The following is a 16,210-nucleotide window of genomic DNA, read 5'->3' as shown; positions in this document are numbered from 1 at the left end:
GGCCTAAAGAACGAGCCTGTGGGACGCGATTGAAAAGAGCGCCTGTGCGCTGGAGCCCACTCCAGTGAGACTGCGGCCTGGTGCGCAGCAGCCTCAGGGTAACTGCAACTGCACAGTCTCACAGCTTCGGGGGAACAGGGGTCACGGGTTGATTTCTGAGAGGGATGATGACGACAGATTTGAGTGATATGGGGACAGCACCTGAGGAGAGAGAACCATTAACAATGGGAGCCAGAAAAGAAAGTTGGGTGGTCAGCGGTTTGGTGGGAATAGGGTCGAGGGAGCAGGAGGTGGGTCTCATGGACAAAATGAGCGCGGAGAGGTCATGAGGGGAGATTGGAGCGAAACTGGAGAAAGGTGCGAGTTCAGGGCTAGGGCAGGGGGGAAACCTTAGAGGAAGTTTGGCCCAGTGGGCTAGGGGAAGGAAGGGAAGTGGCAGAGGCAGCTGATCGGATGGTCTCAATCTTAGAGACAAAGAAGTCCATGAGCTCCTCACACTTGTTGTTGTTACACATTGAGAACAGTTACAGGGATCACTCCCAGTGAGAGAGAGTCTGGAACTCCGGTACAGGGATCACTCCCAGTGAGAGAGAGTCTGGAACTCCGGTACAGGGATCACTCCCAGTGAGAGAGAGTCTGGAACTCCGGTACAGGGATCACTCCCAGTGAGAGAGAGTCTGGAACTCCGGTACAGGGATCACTCCCAGTGAGAGAGAGTCTGGAACTTCGGTACAGGGATCACTCCCAGTGAGAGAGAGTCTGGAACTCCGGTACAGGGATCACTCCCAGTGAGAGAGAGTCTGGAACTCCGGTACAGGGATCACTCCCAGTGAGAGAGTCTGGAACTCCGGTACAGGGATCACTCCCAGTGAGAGAGAGTCTGGAACTCCGGTACAGGGATCACTCCCAGTGAGAGAGAGTCTGGAACTCCGGTACAGGGATCACTCCCAGTGAGAGAGAGTCTGGAACTCCGGTACAGGGATCACTCCCAGTGAGAGAGAGTCTGGAACTCCGGTACAGGGATCACTCCCAGTGAGAGAGTCTGGAACTCCGGTACAGGGATCACTCCCAGTGAGCGAGAGTCTGGAACTCCGGTACAGGGATCACTCCCAGTGAGAGAGTCTGGAACTCCGGTACAGGGATCACTCCCAGTGAGAGAGAGTCTGGAACTCCGGTACAGGGATCACTCCCAGTGAGAGAGAGTCTGGAACTCCGGTACAGGGATCACTCCCAGTGAGAGAGTCTGGAACTCCGGTACAGGGATCACTCCCAGTGAGAGAGAGTCTGGAACTCCGGTACAGGGATCACTCCCAGTGAGAGAGTCTGGAACTCCGGTACAGGGATCACTCCCAGTGAGAGAGAGTCTGGAACTCTGGTACAGGGATCACTCCCAGTGAGAGAGTCTGGAACTCCGGTACAGGGATCACTCCCAGTGAGAGAGAGTCTGGAACTCCGGTACTGGGATCACTCCCAGTGAGCGAGAGTCTGGAACTCCGGTACAGGGATCACTCCCAGTGAGAGAGTCTGGAACTCCGGTACAGGGATCACTCCCAGTGAGAGAGAGTCTGGAACTCCGGTACAGGGATCACTCCCAGTGAGAGAGAGTCTGGAACTCCGGTACAGGGATCACTCCCAGTGAGAGAGTCTGGAACTCTGGTACAGGGATCACTCCCAGTGAGAGAGAGTCTGGAACTCCGGTACAGGGATCACTCCCAGTGAGAGAGAGTCTGGAACTCCAGTACAGGGATCACTCCCAGTGAGAGAGAGTCTGGAACTCCGGTACAGGGATCACTCCCAGTGAGAGAGAGTCTGGAACTCCGGTACAGGGATCACTCCCAGTGAGAGAGAGTCTGGAACTCCGGTACAGGGATCACTCCCAGTGAGAGAGAGTCTGGAACTCCGGTACAGGGATCACTCCCAGTGAGAGAGAGTCTGGAACTCCGGTACAGGGATCACTCCCAGTGAGAGAGAGTCTGGAACTCCGGTACAGGGATCACTCCCAGTGAGAGAGAGTCTGGAACTCTGGGATCACTCCCAGTGAGAGAGAGTCTGGAACTCCGGTACAGGGATCACTCCCAGTGAGAGAGTCTGGAACTCCGGTACAGGGATCACTCCCAGTGAGAGAGTCTGGAACTCCGGTACAGGGATCACTCCCAGTGAGAGAGTCTGGAACTCCGGTACAGGGATCACTCCCAGTGAGAGAGAGTCTGGAACTGCGGTACAGGGATCACTCCCAGTGAGAGAGAGTCTGGAACTCCGGTACAGGGATCACTCCCAGTGAGAGAGTCTGGAACTCCGGTACAGGGATCACTCCCAGTGAGAGAGAGTCTGGAACTCCGGTACAGGGATCACTCCCAGTGAGAGAGAGTCTGCAACTCCGGTACTGGGATCACTCCCAGTGAGAGAGAGTCTGGAACTCCGGTACAGGGATCACTCCCAGTGAGAGAGAGTCTGGAACTCCGGTACAGGGATCACTCCCAGTGAGAGAGAGTCTGGAACTCCGGTACAGGGATCACTCCCAGTGAGAGAGAGTCTGGAACTCCGGTACAGGGATCACTCCCAGTGAGAGAGTCTGGAACTCCGGTACAGGGATCACTCCCAGTGAGCGAGAGTCTGGAACTCCGGTACAGGGATCACTCCCAGTGAGAGAGTGTCTGGAACTCCGGTACAGGGATCACTCCCAGTGAGAGAGAGTCTGGAACTCCGGTACAGGGATCACTCCCAGTGAGAGAGAGTCTGGAACTCCGGTACAGGGATCACTCCCAGTGAGAGAGAGTCTGGAACTCCGGTACAGGGATCACTCCCAGTGAGAGAGAGTCTGGAACTCTGGTACAGGGATCACTCCCAGTGAGAGAGAGTCTGGAACTCCGGTACAGGGATCACTCCCAGTGAGAGAGTCTGGAACTCCGGTACTGGGATCACTCCCAGTGAGAGAGAGTCTGGAACTCCGGTACAGGGATCACTCCCAGTGAGAGAGAGTCTGGAACTCCGGTACAGGGATCACTCCCAGTGAGCGAGAGTCTGGAACTCCGGTACAGGGATCACTCCCAGTGAGAGAGAGTCTGGAACTCAGGTACAGGGATCACTCCCAGTGAGCGAGAGTCTGGAACTCCGGTACAGGGATCACTCCCAGTGAGAGAGAGTCTGGAACTCCGGTACTGGGATCACTCCCAGTGAGAGAGAGTCTGGAACTCCGGTACAGGGATCACTCCCAGTGAGAGAGAGTCTGGAACTCCGGTACTGGGATCACTCCCAGTGAGAGAGAGTCTGGAACTCCGGTACTGGGATCACTCCCAGTGAGAGAGAGTCTGGAACTCCGGTACAGGGATCACTCCCAGTGAGAGAGAGTCTGGAACTCCGGTACAGGGATCACTCCCAGTGAGAGAGAGTCTGGCACTCCGGTACAGGGATCACTCCCAGTGAGAGAGAGTCTGGAACTCCGGTACTGGGATCACTCCCAGTGAGAGAGAGTCTGGAACTCCGGTACAGGGATCACTCCCAGTGAGAGAGTCTGGAACTCCGGTACAGGGATCACTCCCAGTGAGAGAGAGTCTGGAACTCCGGTACAGGGATCACTCCCAGTGAGAGAGAGTCTGGAACTCCGGTACAGGGATCACTCCCAGTGAGAGAGAGTCTGGAACTCCGGTACAGGGATCACTCCCAGTGAGAGAGAGTCTGGAACTCCGGTACAGGGATCACTCCCAGTGAGAGAGAGTCTGGAACTCCGGTACAGGGATCACTCCCAGTGAGAGAGTCTGGAACTCCGGTACAGGGATCACTCCCAGTGAGAGAGAGTCTGGAACTCCGGTACAGGGATCACTCCCAGTGTGAGAGTCTGGAACTCCAGTACAGGGATCACTCCCAGTGAGCGAGAGTCTGGAACTCCGGTACAGGGATCACTCCCAGTGAGAGAGAGTCTGGAACTCCAGTACAGGGATCACTCCCAGTGAGAGAGAGTCTGGAACTCCGGTACAGGGATCACTCCCAGTGAGAGAGAGTCTGGAACTCCGGTACAGGGATCACTCCCAGTGAGAGAGTCTGGAACTCCGGTACAGGGATCACTCCCAGTGAGAGAGAGTCTGGAACTCCGGTACAGGGATCACTCCCAGTGAGAGAGAGTCTGGAACTCCGGTACAGGGATCACTCCCAGTGAGAGAGAGTCTGGAACTCCGGTACAGGGATCACTCCCAGTGAGAGAGAGTCTGGAACTCCGGTACAGGGATCACTCCCAGTGAGAGAGAGTCTGGAACTCCGGTACAGGGATCACTCCCAGTGAGAGAGAGTCTGGAACTCCGGTACAGGGATCACTCCCAGTGAGAGAGTCTGGAACTCCGGTACAGGGATCACTCCCAGTGAGAGAGTGTCTGGAACTCCGGTACAGGGATCACTCCCAGTGAGAGAGAGTCTGGAACTCCGGTACAGGGATCACTCCCAGTGAGAGAGAGTCTGGTACTCCGGTACAGGGATCACTCCCAGTGAGAGAGAGTCTGGAACTCTGGTACAGGGATCACTCCCAGTGTGAGAGTCTGGAACTCCGGTACAGGGATCACTCCCAGTGAGAGAGAGTCTGGAACTCCGGTACAGGGATCACTCCCAGTGAGAGAGAGTCTGGAACTCCGGTACAGGGATCACTCCCAGTGAGAGAGTCTGGAACTCCGGTACAGGGATCACTCCCAGTGAGAGAGAGTCTGGAACTCCGGTACAGGGATCACTCCCAGTGAGAGAGAGTCTGGAACTCCGGTACAGGGATCACTCCCAGTGAGAGAGAGTCTGGAACTCTGGTACAGGGATCACTCCCAGTGAGAGAGAGTCTGGAACTCCGGTACAGGGATCACTCCCAGTGAGAGAGAGTCTGGAACTCCGGTACAGGGATCACTCCCAGTGAGAGAGAGTCTGGAACTCCGGTACAGGGATCACTCCCAGTGAGAGAGAGTCTGGAACTCCGGTACAGGGATCACTCCCAGTGAGCGAGAGTCTGGAACTCTGGTACAGGGATCACTCCCAGTGTGAGAGTGATTCTGCTACCTGTTGTTCCTCAATATTTATACTGTCTTGGAACATAGAGATGTGTTTTTATCAAATCAGACAGATTAGCAGCTGTTGAACTCCTGAATATCAGTGATGTTTTGTAACTGAGCTTGTCATTCCAGGATTATTACACCACCGGAATCATTCAGTGTCCTGATGGAATTGCAATCCAAGAACTCAGGGATGCGTGTGACTATCTGTGTATCAACTTCAATCACAATACAATTCGCTGTCGAGACCTCAGTAAGTGCATATTCTGGGGTCATTTCTGGGTCTTTAACACTAGACAGTTCACATCAGGGGCAGTTGTGAGTGTGCGTTAGTCCAGGTTATGCCTAGCACATATCGGGGGAGTTACACAGGATTACAAAGCATTTACAGCACAGAAACAGGCCATTCAGCCCCAGGTCCGTCCCACCCCTCTTCATCTCACCCTATCAGCATATCCCTCTATCCCTTTCTCCCTCATGTGTTTATCCAGCTTCCCCTTATATGCATCTGTGCTATTTGCCTCAACCACTCCCTGTGGTAGCGAGTTCCACATTCTCACCACTCTCTGGGTAAAGAAGCTTCTCCTGAATTCCCGATTGGATTTATTAGCGACTACCTTATATTGATGGCCCCTAGTTTTCTGGTCTCCCCCACAAGTGGAAACAGCTTCTATAAAATGTTGAAAGGGTTTCATAGGGTAGATGTAAAGACCTCGATCAGGTCACCCCTCAGCCTTCTCCTTTCTAGAGAAAAGAGCCCCAGCCTGTTGTGAGTGTGTTCCAGTCCAGATTCCACATGTACACGTCGGGGAGAGCTGAGTGTATTACAGGAAGGTGAGACTTCCACATGTACACGTCGGGGAGAGCTGAGCGTATTACAGGAAGGTGAGACTTCCACATGTACACGGGGAGAGCTGAGTGTATTACAGGAAGGTGAGACTTCCACATGTACACGTCGGGGAGAGCTGAGCGTATTACAGGAAGGTGAGACTTCCACATGTACACGGGGAGAGCTGAGTGTATTACAGGAAGGTGAGACTTCCACATGTACACGTCGGGGAGAGCTGAGCGTATTACAGGAAGGTGAGACTTCCACATGTACACGGGGAGAGCTGAGTGTATTACAGGAAGGTGAGACTTCCACATGTACACGTCGGGGAGAGCTGAGTGTATTACAGGAAGGTGAGACTTCCACATGTACACGTCGGGGAGAGCTGAGTGTATTACAGGAAGGTGAGACTTCCACGTGTACACGTCGGGGAGAGCTGAGTGTATTACAGGATGGTGAGACTTCCACATGTACACGGGGAGAGCTGAGCGTATTACAGGAAGGTGAGACTTCCACATGTACACGGGGAGAGCTGAGTGTATTACAGGAAGGTGAGACTTCCACGTGTACACGTCGGGGAGAGCTGAGCGTATTACAGGAAGGTGAGACTTCCACGTGTACACGTCGGGGAGAGCTGAGTGTATTACAGGAAGGTGAGACTTCCACATGTACACGTCGGGGAGAGCTGAGCGTATTACAGGAAGGTGAGACTTCCACATGTACACGTCGGGGAGAGCTGAGCGTATTACAGGAAGGTGAGACTTCCACATGTACACGTCGGGGAGAGCTGAGTGTATTACAGGAAGGTGAGACTTCCACATGTACACGTCGGGGAGAGCTGAGCGTATTACAGGAAGGTGAGACTTCCACGTGTACACGTCGGGGAGAGCTGAGCGTATTACAGGAAGGTGAGACTTCCACATGTACACGGGGAGAGCTGAGCGTATTACAGGAAGGTGAGACTTCCACGTGTACACGTCGGGGAGAGCTGAGTGTATTACAGGAAGGTGAGACTTCCACATGTACACGGGGAGAGCTGAGTGTATTACAGGAAGGTGAGACTTCCACATGTACACGTCGGGGAGAGCTGAGTGTATTACAGGAAGGTGAGACTTCCACGTGTACACGTCGGGGAGAGCTGAGTGTATTACAGGAAGGTGAGACTTCCACATGTACACGTCGGGGAGAGCTGAGCGTATTACAGGAAGGTGAGACTTCCACATGTACACGGGGAGAGCTGAGTGTATTACAGGAAGGTGAGACTTCCACGTGTACACGTCGGGGAGAGCTGAGCGTATTACAGGAAGGTGAGACTTCCACATGTACACGTCGGGGAGAGCTGAGCGTATTACAGGAAGGTGAGACTTCCACATGTACACGTCGGGGAGAGCTGAGTGTATTACAGGAAGGTGAGACTTCCACATGTACACGGGGAGAGCTGAGTGTATTACAGGAAGGTGAGACTTCCACGTGTACACGTCGGGGAGAGCTGAGCGTATTACAGGAAGGTGAGACTTCCACGCGTACACGTCGGGGAGAGCTGAGCGTATTACAGGAAGGTGAGACTTCCACATGTACACGGGGAGAGCTGAGCGTATTACAGGAAGGTGAGACTTCCACGCGTACACGTCGGGGAGAGCTGAGCGTATTACAGGAAGGTGAGACTTCCACATGTACACGGGGAGAGCTGAGCGTATTACAGGAAGGTGAGACTTCCACGTGTACACGTCGGGGAGAGCTGAGCGTATTACAGGAAGGTGAGACTTCCACATGTACACGGGGAGAGCTGAGTGTATTACAGGATGGTGAGACTTCCACATGTACACGTCGGGGAGAGCTGAGTGTATTACAGGAAGGTGAGACTTCCACGTGTACACGTCGGGGAGAGCTGAGTGTATTACAGGAAGGTGAGACTTCCACATGTACACGGGGAGAGCTGAGTGTATTACAGGAAGGTGAGACTTCCACGTGTACACGTCGGGGAGAGCTGAGCGTATTACAGGAAGGTGAGACTTCCACGCGTACACGTCGGGGAGAGCTGAGCGTATTACAGGAAGGTGAGACTTCCACATGTACACGGGGAGAGCTGAGCGTATTACAGGAAGGTGAGACTTCCACGCGTACACGTCGGGGAGAGCTGAGCGTATTACAGGAAGGTGAGACTTCCACATGTACACGGGGAGAGCTGAGCGTATTACAGGAAGGTGAGACTTCCACGTGTACACGTCGGGGAGAGCTGAGCGTATTACAGGAAGGTGAGACTTCCACATGTACACGGGGAGAGCTGAGTGTATTACAGGATGGTGAGACTTCCACATGTACACGTCGGGGAGAGCTGAGTGTATTACAGGAAGGTGAGACTTCCACATGTACACGGGGAGAGCTGAGTGTATTACAGGAAGGTGAGACTTCCACATGTACACGTCGGGGAGAGCTGAGCGTATTACAGGAAGGTGAGACTTCCACATGTACACGTCGGGGAGAGCTGAGCGTATTACAGGAAGGTGAGACTTCCACGCGTACACGTCGGGGAGAGCTGAGCGTATTACAGGAAGGTGAGACTTCCACGTGTACACGTCGGGGAGAGCTGAGCGTATTACAGGAAGGTGAGACTTCCACGCGTACACGTCGGGGAGAGCTGAGCGTATTACAGGAAGGTGAGACTTCCACGTGTACACGTCGGGGAGAGCTGAGTGTATTACAGGAAGGTGAGACTTCCACGTGTACACGTCGGGGAGAGCTGAGTGTATTACAGGATGGTGAGACTTCCACATGTACACGTCGGGGAGAGCTGAGTGTATTACAGGAAGGTGAGACTTCCACGTGTACACGTCGGGGAGAGCTGAGTGTATTACAGGAAGGTGAGACTTCCACGTGTACACGTCGGGGAGAGCTGAGCGTATTACAGGAAGGTGAGACTTCCACGTGTACACGTCGGGGAGAGCTGAGCGTATTACAGGAAGGTGAGACTTCCACATGTACACGGGGAGAGCTGAGCGTATTACAGGAAGGTGAGACTTCCACGTGTACACGTCGGGGAGAGCTGAGCGTATTACAGGAAGGTGAGACTTCCACGCGTACACGTCGGGGAGAGCTGAGCGTATTACAGGAAGGTGAGACTTCCACATGTACACGTCGGGGAGAGCTGAGCGTATTACAGGAAGGTGAGACTTCCACGCGTACACGTCGGGGAGAGCTGAGCGTATTACAGGAAGGTGAGACTTCCACATGTACACGTCGGGGAGAGCTGAGCGTATTACAGGAAGGTGAGACTTCCACGTGTACACGTCGGGGAGAGCTGAGCGTATTACAGGAAGGTGAGACTTCCACGTGTACACGTCGGGGAGAGCTGAGCGTATTACAGGAAGGTGAGACTTCCACGTGTACCAGACACCAGCTTTGTGCAAGTTGTGGCTAGTTTCCACCAAGGTGATTTCCCAAACCCGCTCTGGGAACAGGGGTCGTGACCTACATTAACATAGGCCAAAGGATGAATCCAGCACCGTTAACCCTTAAAGGGCTGACCAAAGCACTTGTGATTCTACATTTGCCATTGAGTTCATTGGAACAGGTGGATCTCAACATACCATAAAATCTGTTGCCTGTTCACACCCCCACGCAGGGTTTCACCACCCACAGACCTGAGCATGTGGCATATACATTGTTACCAGAAACATTGCAAACTATCAGCTGGAAGTCACCGGTGCAACTTATATATCCGCTCAAGTTTCTTTTTAAATTCATTCTTGAGATACTGGCATCACTGACTAGGCCAGCATGTATTGCCCATCCCTAATGCACTTGAGAAGGTGGTGGTGAGCCACCTTCTTGAACTGCTGCAGTCCGTGTGGTGATGGTACTCCCACAGTGCTGTTAGGGAGGGAGTTTCAGGAACTTGACCCAGTGACGATGAAGGATCGGCCGATATACTTCTAAGTCCGGAAGGTGTGTAACTTGGAGGGGAACTTGGAGGTGGTGGTGTTCCTATGGGCCGGCTGCCCTTATCCTTCTGGATGGTGGAGATCGTGAGTTTGGGAGGTGCTGCCGAAGAAACCTCAGGGGTTTTCTGGTACTTGTGATTCACCTTGTAAGAGCTATTTATTTATTTTTAATAGATTGACATTGAGCCACACGTACTAGCTGCCTGCTCACTCCTGCCCGCTCACTGCTTCTCTGTAATCTCCCCCAGCCCCAGAACCCCCCCATCCCCCCGAGATCTCTGCACTCCTCTAAATTTGGCATCTTGAACAGCCCCGATTTTAATCGCTCCATGATTGCTGGCCATGCCTTCAGCTGTTTGGGCCCTAAGCTCTGGAATTCCCTCCCTAAACCTCTCCGCCTCGCTACCTCTCTTTTCTCCTTTATGACGCTCTGTAATATCTATCTCTTTGACCAAGCTTTTGATCACCTGCCCTAATATCTCCTCACGTGGCTTGATGTCAAATTTAACTCTCCTGTGAAGCACCTTGGGACGTTTTACTATGTTAAAGACGCTATATAAATACAAGTTGTTGCTGTTTGCTGACTGCTCTCTCCTCTGATGTCTCTTCCTCCAGGTGCTCTGTTACATGAGCTGTCGAATGATGGGGCACGGAAGCAGTTTGAGAGGAACCTGGAGGAGCTGGTGTTGCCCCTGATGGTGTCCAGCGCGCGGAAGGGCGAGCGGGAGTGTCACGTCGTTGTACTGACGCACGAGGACACGGTGGACTGGGACGAGCAACATCCACCGCAAATGGGGGAGGAATATTCTCAAAGTAAGAGCTGAGTGTGGTTGGGGGCTTGGGGGACTGCCCTTAATTGTGTGATATTCGGTACACGAGTCCATTCGAAAAGGGAGGCTCTTTATCCGTTGAATTTAACGTTGTGAAAATGATAAAATGACATTGCGTGTACAGCATCGAATCAGGCCATTCAGCCCAACTGGTCTCGACTCACGAGCCTCCTTCATCTGACCCTAGCAGCATATCCTTCTATTCCTTTCTCCCTCATGTGTTTATCCAGCTTCCCCTTAAGGCCTCTCTGCTCTTCGCCTCAACCACTCTCTGTGGGAGCGAGTTCCACATTCTCACCACTCTCTGGGTAAAGAAGTTTCTCCTGAATTCCCGATTGGATTTATTAGTGACTCTGATGGTCTCTAGTTTTGGACTCCCCACAAGTCTACGTCGACCCTATTAAACCCCTTCATCGTTGTAAAGCCCTCGATCAGGTCACCCCTCAGACTTCTCATTTCTAGAGAAAAGAGCCCCCGCCTGTTCAGTCTTTCCTGATCGTTGTACCCTCGCAGTTCTGGGATCATTCCTGTAAATCTTTTTTGCACCTTCTCCAGTGCCTCAACATCCTTTTTATAACATGGAGATCAGAACTGTTCACAGTGCTACAAGTGTAGTCTAAACCAAGGTTCTATACAAGTTTAACATAACTTCTCTGCTTTTTAATTCTATCCCTCTGGAAATGAACCACAATGCTTTGTTTGCTTTTTATAACCTTGTTAACTTGGCGTTGCTACTTTTAGTGATTTGTGAATCAGTACCCCTAGATCCTTTGCTCCTCTACCCCATTTACTCTTATTTTCCAAGGAGTTAGTGGCCTCCTTATTCCTCTACCAAAATGCACCTCACACATATCTATATTGAAATTAATTTGCCATGTACACACCCATCCTATAAGTTTAGCTCAGTTTTATTCTCAGTTCCTCTCCTGAAGGTGCTGACTAGGGTACAGTTCTGTGGGCAACAAGTGAGTCTCAGCGAGCTGATAACCGTGGCAACCATCAAATCCGATCCTCACCCAGGGATCCACATGCTCACTTTGTAGCAGGGAGTCACTGGACAGTGATCAGGAGCAGGAACCCTGGCTGATTTCCCCACTCTCTAACCCAGGGGGTCATTGGACAGTGATCAGGAGCAGGAACCCTGGCTGATTTCCCCACTCTCTAACCCAGGGGTCACTGGACAGTGATCAGGAGCAGGAACCCAGGCTGATTTCCCCTCTCTCTAACCCAGGGGGTCATTGGACAGTGATCAGGAGCAGGAACCCTGGCTGATTTCCCCACTCTCTAACCCAGGGGTCACTGGACAGTGATCAGGAGCGGGAACCCAGGCTGATTTCCCCACTCTCTAACCCAGGGGGTCACTGGACAGTGATCAGGAGCAGGAACCCTGGCTGATTTCCCCACTCTCTAACCCAGGGGTCACTGGACAGTGATCAGGAGCGGGAACCCAGGCTGATTTCCCCACTCTCTAACCCAGGGGGTCACTGGACAGTGATCAGGAGCAGGAACCCAGGCTGATTTCCCCTCTCTCTAACCCAGGGGGTCATTGGACAGTGATCAGGAGCAGGAACCCTGGCTGATTTCCCCTCTCTCTAACCCAGGGTTCACTGGACAGTGATCAGGAGCGGGAACCCAGTTATGCCTGGCTGGGCATGAAGAACAAGACCATTTATTTGCCAGTGTCTGCCGTGATTCAGCAGGAGCAGGGCTGTCTGTGTCATTCTCACTTACATCTCCTTCCCTGTATACCCACTGCCCCCACTCCGGATGACCTCCCCACAGAAAGCATGCACCTCCTGCTGTGGGCCCCTCGCTACAGGTCTGGCAATAGGTCTCCTACACTACACCTAGAGCAATCACAGGAAACTAGACAGGCACTATAGGATCTCTGATTGATGTCTCTTGTGTTTCAGTTATTTATAGTACCAAACTGTACAAGTTCTTCAAGTACATTGAGAACCGGGAGGTTGCAAAAATGGTGTTGAAGGACCGAGGGTTGAAGAATATCCGCATTGGGATCGAAGGTGAGTGGGACGGTGGGTGGGGACTGATCTCTTCTGGTTTTTATTTTTGAGCTTGCAGTCACCGCACGGCGTGAACAAATGGGTTGGTCATCATTTTCCAAAGCTCTTTAGATTGAGGAATTGTGCCTTTGGGTTGGAAAATTGTGTATGTCACTCCATTATTTAAGAATCATAGGAGGGTGAAACCAGGAACTACAGACTTGTCCATTTAACGTCAGTTGGGGGGAAGTTACTGGAATCGATTATCAGGGCCGAGTGACTGAACACTCAGACAAGTATCCACTGATCAAAGAGAGTCAGTGTAGATAGATCAAGGGTAGGTCATGTCTGACAAATCATCGAGTTCAATTATTTGAGGTCACTCAAGGTAGACAGTGGAGTGTCTATGGACGTTGTCTGGAGGCATTTGATAAAGTTCTGCACAAGAAATTATTAATGAAAGGAGAGTGCATAGAATTGGAAGTAACCTTGTCATAGAGTTTTACAGCACAGAAAGAGGCCCTTCGGCCCATCGTGTCTGCGCCGCCCATCCATCCCTGTCCAGTCTAATCCCATTTTCCAGCATTTGGTCCATAGCCTTGTATGCAATGGCATTTCAAGTGCTCATCCAAATGCTTCTTGAATGTTGTGAGGGTTCCTGCCTCTACCACCCTTTTAGGCATTGAGTTCCACATTCCAACCACCCTCTGGGTGAAAAAGTTCCTCCTCAAATCCCCTCTAAATCTCCTGCCCCTTACCCTGAATCTATGCCCCCTTGTTATTGACCCCCCTACTAAGGGGAAAAGTTCCTCTTTGTCTACCCTATCTATGCCCCTCATCATTTTGTACACCTCAATCAGGTCCCCCCTCAGCCTTCTTTGCTCCAAGGAAAACAACCCCAGCCTGTTTAGTCTTTCTTCATAGCTGAGGCGCTTCATCCCAGGTAACATCCTGGTGAATCTTCTCTGCACCCTCTCCAAAGCAATCACATCCTTCCTATAGTGAGGCGACCAGAACTGCACACAGTACTCCAGCTGTGGCCTCACCAGCGTTTTGTACAGCTCCATCATAACCTCCCTGCTCTTATATTCTATGCCTCGGCTAATGAAGGCAAGTATCCCATATGCCTTTTTAACCACCTTATCTACCTGTTCCGCTGCCTTCAGGGATCTATGTACATGTACACCAAGGTCCCTCTGACCCTCTGTACTTCCTAGGGTCCTACCACTCATTGTGTATTCCCTTGCCTTATTTGTCCATCCAAAATGCATCACCTCGCACTTTTCAGGGTTAAATTCCATTTGCCACTTTTCCGCCCATCTGACCAACCCGTTTATATCGCCCTGTAGCCTGAGGCTTTCCTCCTCGCAATTTACCACCCCACCAATTTTCGTGTCATCTGCGAACTTACTGATCATACCTTTCACATTCTCATCCAAATCATTTATGTAGATCACAAACAACAAGGGACCCAGCACCGATCCCTGAGGTACCCCACTGGACACAGGCTTCCAGTCACAAAAGCAACCTTCGACCATCACCCTCTGCCTCCTGCCACTCAGCCAGTTTAGGATCCAACGTGCCAAGGCACCCTGGATCCCATGGGCTCTTACCTTCTTGACCAGTCTCCTATGCGGGACTTTGTCAAAAGCTTTACTGAAGTCTATGTAAACCACATCCACAGCATTTCCCTCATCCACCCCCCTAGTCACCCCCTCGAAAAATTCAATCAGATTTGTCAGACATGATTTACCCTTGACAAAGCCATGCTGACTATCCCCGATTAATCCTTGCCTCTCCAAGTGGAGACTAATTTTGTCCCTCAGAATTTTTTCCAATAATTTCCCTACCACAGATGTTAGGCTCACTGGCCTGTAATTCCCTGGTTTATCCCTGCTACCCTTCTTGTATAATGGTACTACATTAGCTGTTCTCCAGTCCTCTGGTACATCCCCTGTGGCCAGAGAGGTTCTGAAAATTTGTGTCAGAGCCCCTGCAATCTCCTCCTTTGCCTCCCACAGCAGCCTGGGATACATCTCGTCCGGGCCTGGGGATTTATCCACTTTTTGGCCTGCTAAAACCGCTAGCACCTCCTCCCTCTCGATGCTAATATGTTCAAGTATGTCACAGTCCCCTTGCCCGTTTTCTATGTCTGCATCGTCTTTCTCCATAGTGAACACAGATGCAAAAAATTCATTTAAAACCCCGCCTACATCATCTGGCTCTACACACAGATTGCCACTTTGGTCCCTAATGGGCCCTACCCTTTCCCTGGTTATCCTCTTGCCCTTAATATACTTATAAAACATCTTAGGATTTTCCTTTATTTTGCTCGCCAGTGTTATTTCATGGCCCCTCCTCGCCCTCCTAATTTCTTTTTTAAGTATGCCCCTGCACTTTTTATACTCCTCTAGGGCTTCTTCCGTCTTTAGTCTTTTGTAACTGCCAAAAGCCCCCCTTTTATTTCTAATGCATTTTTGTATATCCCTTGTCATCCAAGGTTCCCTTTGCTTGTTGGTCCCACCCTTGACCTTTACAGGAACATGTTGGCGTTGTACTCTCTCTATTTCCCTTCTGAAAGTCTCCCACTGTTTTGATGTGGATTTTCCTATAAGTAGCTGCTCCCAGTCCACTTTGGCCAGATCCTGCCTTATCATATTAAAATCGGCCTTCCCCCAATTTAGAACCCTTATTTCCGGGCCGTCTTTGTCTTTTTCCATGACCACCTTAAATCTCACCGAATTATGGTCACTGTCGCCAAAATGCTCTCCTACTGACACTTCCGCCACTTGCCCGGCTACATTCCCCAGAATTAGGTCCAGTACCGCCCCCTCTCTTGTAGGACTTTCTACATGTTGGCTCAAAAAGCTCTCCTGGATGCACTTTAAGAATTCTGCACCCTCTAAGCCTTTCACACTCTGACTATCCCAATTAATATTGGGGAAGTTGAAATCCCCCACTATTATTACCCTATTATTTTCGCACTTCTCTGAGATTTGCCTACATATCTGTTCCTCTATCTCCCCCTGACTGTTTGGGGGCCTATAGTACACTCCCAGCAAAGTGCTTGCCCCCTTTTTGTTTTTAAGTTCTACCCATATGGCCTCATTAGAGGAACCCGCTAATATATCGTCCCTCCTTACAGCAGTAATTGACTCCTTAATTAATATTGCAACGCCCCCTCCCCTTTTACACCCCCCTCTGTCTCGCCTGAAGATTCTATACCCCGGAATATTGAGCTGCCAGTCCTGACCCTCCCTCAACCATGTCTCCGTGATAGCAACAATATCGTACTCCCATGTGTTCAACAACAACTTCAGTCATTCACCTTATTTGCAAGACTCCTTGCATTAAAATATATGCCTTCCAGCCCTGCCATATTCCCTTTTGCCTTCACATATTTGCTCTGCCTTCCCAGCTGACTTGTTTTTTCCTCTGTATTTGGCTGTAAATCACCCCCTACTATAGCTCCACTCTGTACCCCATCCCCCTGCCAAGTTAGTTTAAACCCCCCCCAGCAGTGCTAGCAAACCTCCCCGCAAGGATATTGGTTCCCCTCTGGTTCAGGTGTAAACCGTCCGACTTGTAC

At 51.3% G+C, this 16,210-nt stretch overlaps 1 protein-coding gene across 1 annotated transcript in view; it reads left to right on the top strand.

Annotated features, from left to right (window-relative positions):
• Window positions 1–16,210, top strand: part of LOC147105420 (BTB/POZ domain-containing protein KCTD20-like) — a 177,595-nt gene that overhangs the window by 152,953 nt on the left and 8,432 nt on the right. The window contains exons 3-5 of the mRNA XM_086011727.1: window positions 5,135–5,271; window positions 10,404–10,601; window positions 12,532–12,642. Of these exons, the coding sequence (XP_085867853.1) occupies window positions 5,135–5,271; window positions 10,404–10,601; window positions 12,532–12,642 (446 nt within the window). The remainder of the gene's footprint in view (window positions 1–5,134; window positions 5,272–10,403; window positions 10,602–12,531; window positions 12,643–16,210) is intronic.

Source organism: Somniosus microcephalus, chromosome 18 (assembly GCF_052327205.1).
Source record: "Somniosus microcephalus isolate GS21.2 chromosome 18, FLI_Smic_1.0, whole genome shotgun sequence".
Classification (NCBI taxonomy): domain Eukaryota; kingdom Metazoa; phylum Chordata; class Chondrichthyes; order Squaliformes; family Somniosidae; genus Somniosus; species Somniosus microcephalus.
This window is presented reverse-complemented; position numbering and strand designations above follow the sequence as displayed.